The sequence below is a fragment of the Salvia hispanica genome, chromosome 6 (assembly GCF_023119035.1).
Source record: "Salvia hispanica cultivar TCC Black 2014 chromosome 6, UniMelb_Shisp_WGS_1.0, whole genome shotgun sequence".
In the NCBI taxonomy this organism is placed as follows: Eukaryota; Viridiplantae; Streptophyta; class Magnoliopsida; order Lamiales; family Lamiaceae; genus Salvia; species Salvia hispanica.
This window is the reverse complement of record NC_062970.1, coordinates 31,391,129-31,393,291: the sequence shown is the minus strand read 5'-3', so window position 1 is coordinate 31,393,291 and position 2,163 is coordinate 31,391,129. Positions and strand designations below refer to the sequence as shown.

The window sequence follows — 2,163 nt, the reverse complement described above, 5'->3', positions numbered from 1 at the left end:
GCGACCAGCTGGTTGCTCTGTTCTGGTGTGATGGTTTGATGAAGAGGAATTACCACATGTTCGGTGATATTGTGGCTTTTGACACCACCTACAACACAAATAGGTATACCTGTCGTGCATTAAAACAGTTAATACGTACATTATTATATGCATTAATATATACTATATATGCATTATACATGTTCTTTGCTTGACTTATGCCGGCTTATGTTACACAGGTATTGTATGATCTTCGCGCCCTTCACGGGAAAGGACAATCATGGGCGACCAGTAACTTTCGCTGGTGGTTTGGTAAGCAACGAGAAGACCGGCGCTTTTGCATGGCTGTTTAGACATTTTGTCCAATGTATGGGTGTTGCTCCGAAGATGATTGTTACAGATCAAGATTTGGGGATGAGATCGGCTATTGAAGAGATTCTTGTTGGGACTCGCCACAGATGGTGTATGTGGCATATCATGCACAAGTTGGCCAATAAAGTTCCTGGTCGGTTGTTGCGGGACGAAGATTTCAAGAAAGAGTTCAATGCCTGCGTCTGGTCGGATCTGCTAGAACCCGATGAGTTCGAAGAAGAGTGGAATGGAATACTTGAACGTTATGACCTGGAAGACCATGGTTGGTTGAAGACATTGTACGACTACAGGCAATTATGGATACCTGCATACTTCAGAGATTTCCCAATGGGCTCGATGATTAGGACCACCTCTATTTCTGAGTCAGAGAATAGTTTCTATAAAAAATTTCTGAAGCCACGCAACAACATTGCCGAATTCTACTTGAATTTCAACCAAGCTGTGGATTTCCAGCGGAATAGTAGAACAAAGCTGGACTACCAAGACGCGACTGCCCTACCTATATTGGCCACTGCTCTTCCTTTCGAGAAACATGCTTCTACTCTGTACACAGATAGTATGTTCAAGAAAATACAAGAGGAGATTGTTGAGGGAAATGACAGATGCCGCGTTTTGGACTTCTCGTCTGCAGACATGGTGGACACCTACAAACTCGGAGACAGCCTTCGCAATTCGTACTTTGTGAGACATGATAAGAGTGACGAGTCATACTCATGCGATTGCAAACTTTTCGTTAGGCAGGGATATCTGTGCAGTCATATATTCTTTTTGTTTAGGAACAATGAAGTGAAAAAGATTCCGGATGACTACTGTGCAAGTAGATGGCTGAAGACCCCGCTAGCTAAGGCTGTCCATGGACATGTTGATGAGACTTTACCTACACAGTCCTTTGTTGATGAAAGGCAAAACGTTTCAAAGCAAGGGATCTCACTGTTCTATGGTTTTCTTCGTCGCTTTGAGACGGACATTGATGTGCTTCGTGCATTCGTAGGTGGACTAGAGGAACTGGGTAATAAGCCATCTCTGGACTAGACGGACATTGATGTGCTTCCTATATTTACCCAGCCATCTCTTCAATCCACTCTGGACTGTACTCCTCTTCGTCTTGCCTTGCCTGAGTCAATTGCGTAACTATTTCTTCATCTTGAACTACAATCTCATCCTCTAATCCCAACAACTTCTTCCCTATCTGAATCCCTACTCGGATGCCCTGATCCTCCAGCAGTTCAACGGGTATCATCTTGAAATCCTCTACCCACGTCGTGATGGCATGGCCCATCAGCACACTTGAAGCGATGAACTTATCTCGTATACGTTTAGCTCTGTTTGTGCTTGGTGCTGCACCATCTCCTCTGTTCACAGCCTGCAACCTCCTAGCTTCCTCATCCATCAAATACTTTTCCTTATCAACACGGTCCTCCAACCTTCCAGTACCGAACTGATCACGCTCGGCATCCTCTTTTTTTTTTTAAGTTTTCCATCGTCCAGCCTTTTAGTGTTGGCCAGGCCCGGCTGACTCGCCTCCGGATGTGAACCACGCGGTCCACATACGTCAACTGGTAAATACAGAGGTACTGAAGGTCAATAATCCATTTTCTTGTAAGCTTAATGCATGAACACACTATGTTTAATGCAAGAAATGACTGACAGTAATGCATAAGTAAAACAAAATATGAAATATGCTTCAATATGACCAAAATTCACTTTTCATGCAGAGAGGGTTTCACTTACCAATAAAAAATGCATAGGCCCGGTGAAATATAGAGTGTCCCCTTTCTTCCATGTAGGATAAGTGGCCTCCAATACTGATAA

General features: G+C 43.7%; 1 protein-coding gene across 1 annotated transcript; it reads left to right on the top strand.

The window, feature by feature from the left end:
* The first annotated feature begins 38 nt into the window (after window positions 1-38).
* On the top strand, window positions 39-1,383 carry LOC125195134 (protein FAR1-RELATED SEQUENCE 5-like). Its single transcript, XM_048093328.1, has 2 exons — window positions 39-103; window positions 219-1,383. The coding sequence occupies exons 1-2, from the start codon at window positions 39-41 to the stop codon at window positions 1,381-1,383; spliced, it is 1,230 nt and encodes a 409-aa protein (XP_047949285.1).
* Window positions 1,384-2,163: the final 780 nt, after the last annotated feature.

Excerpts from the sequence above, each read along its gene's own strand:
- LOC125195134 (XM_048093328.1), top strand. The coding sequence starts at position 39 with ATGAAGAGGAATTACCACATGTTCGGTGATATTGTGGCTTTTGACACC. Across the intron at positions 104-218 it reads ACCACCTACAACACAAATAG|GTATTGTATGATCTTCGCGC; the intron begins GTATACCTGTCG and ends TATGTTACACAG.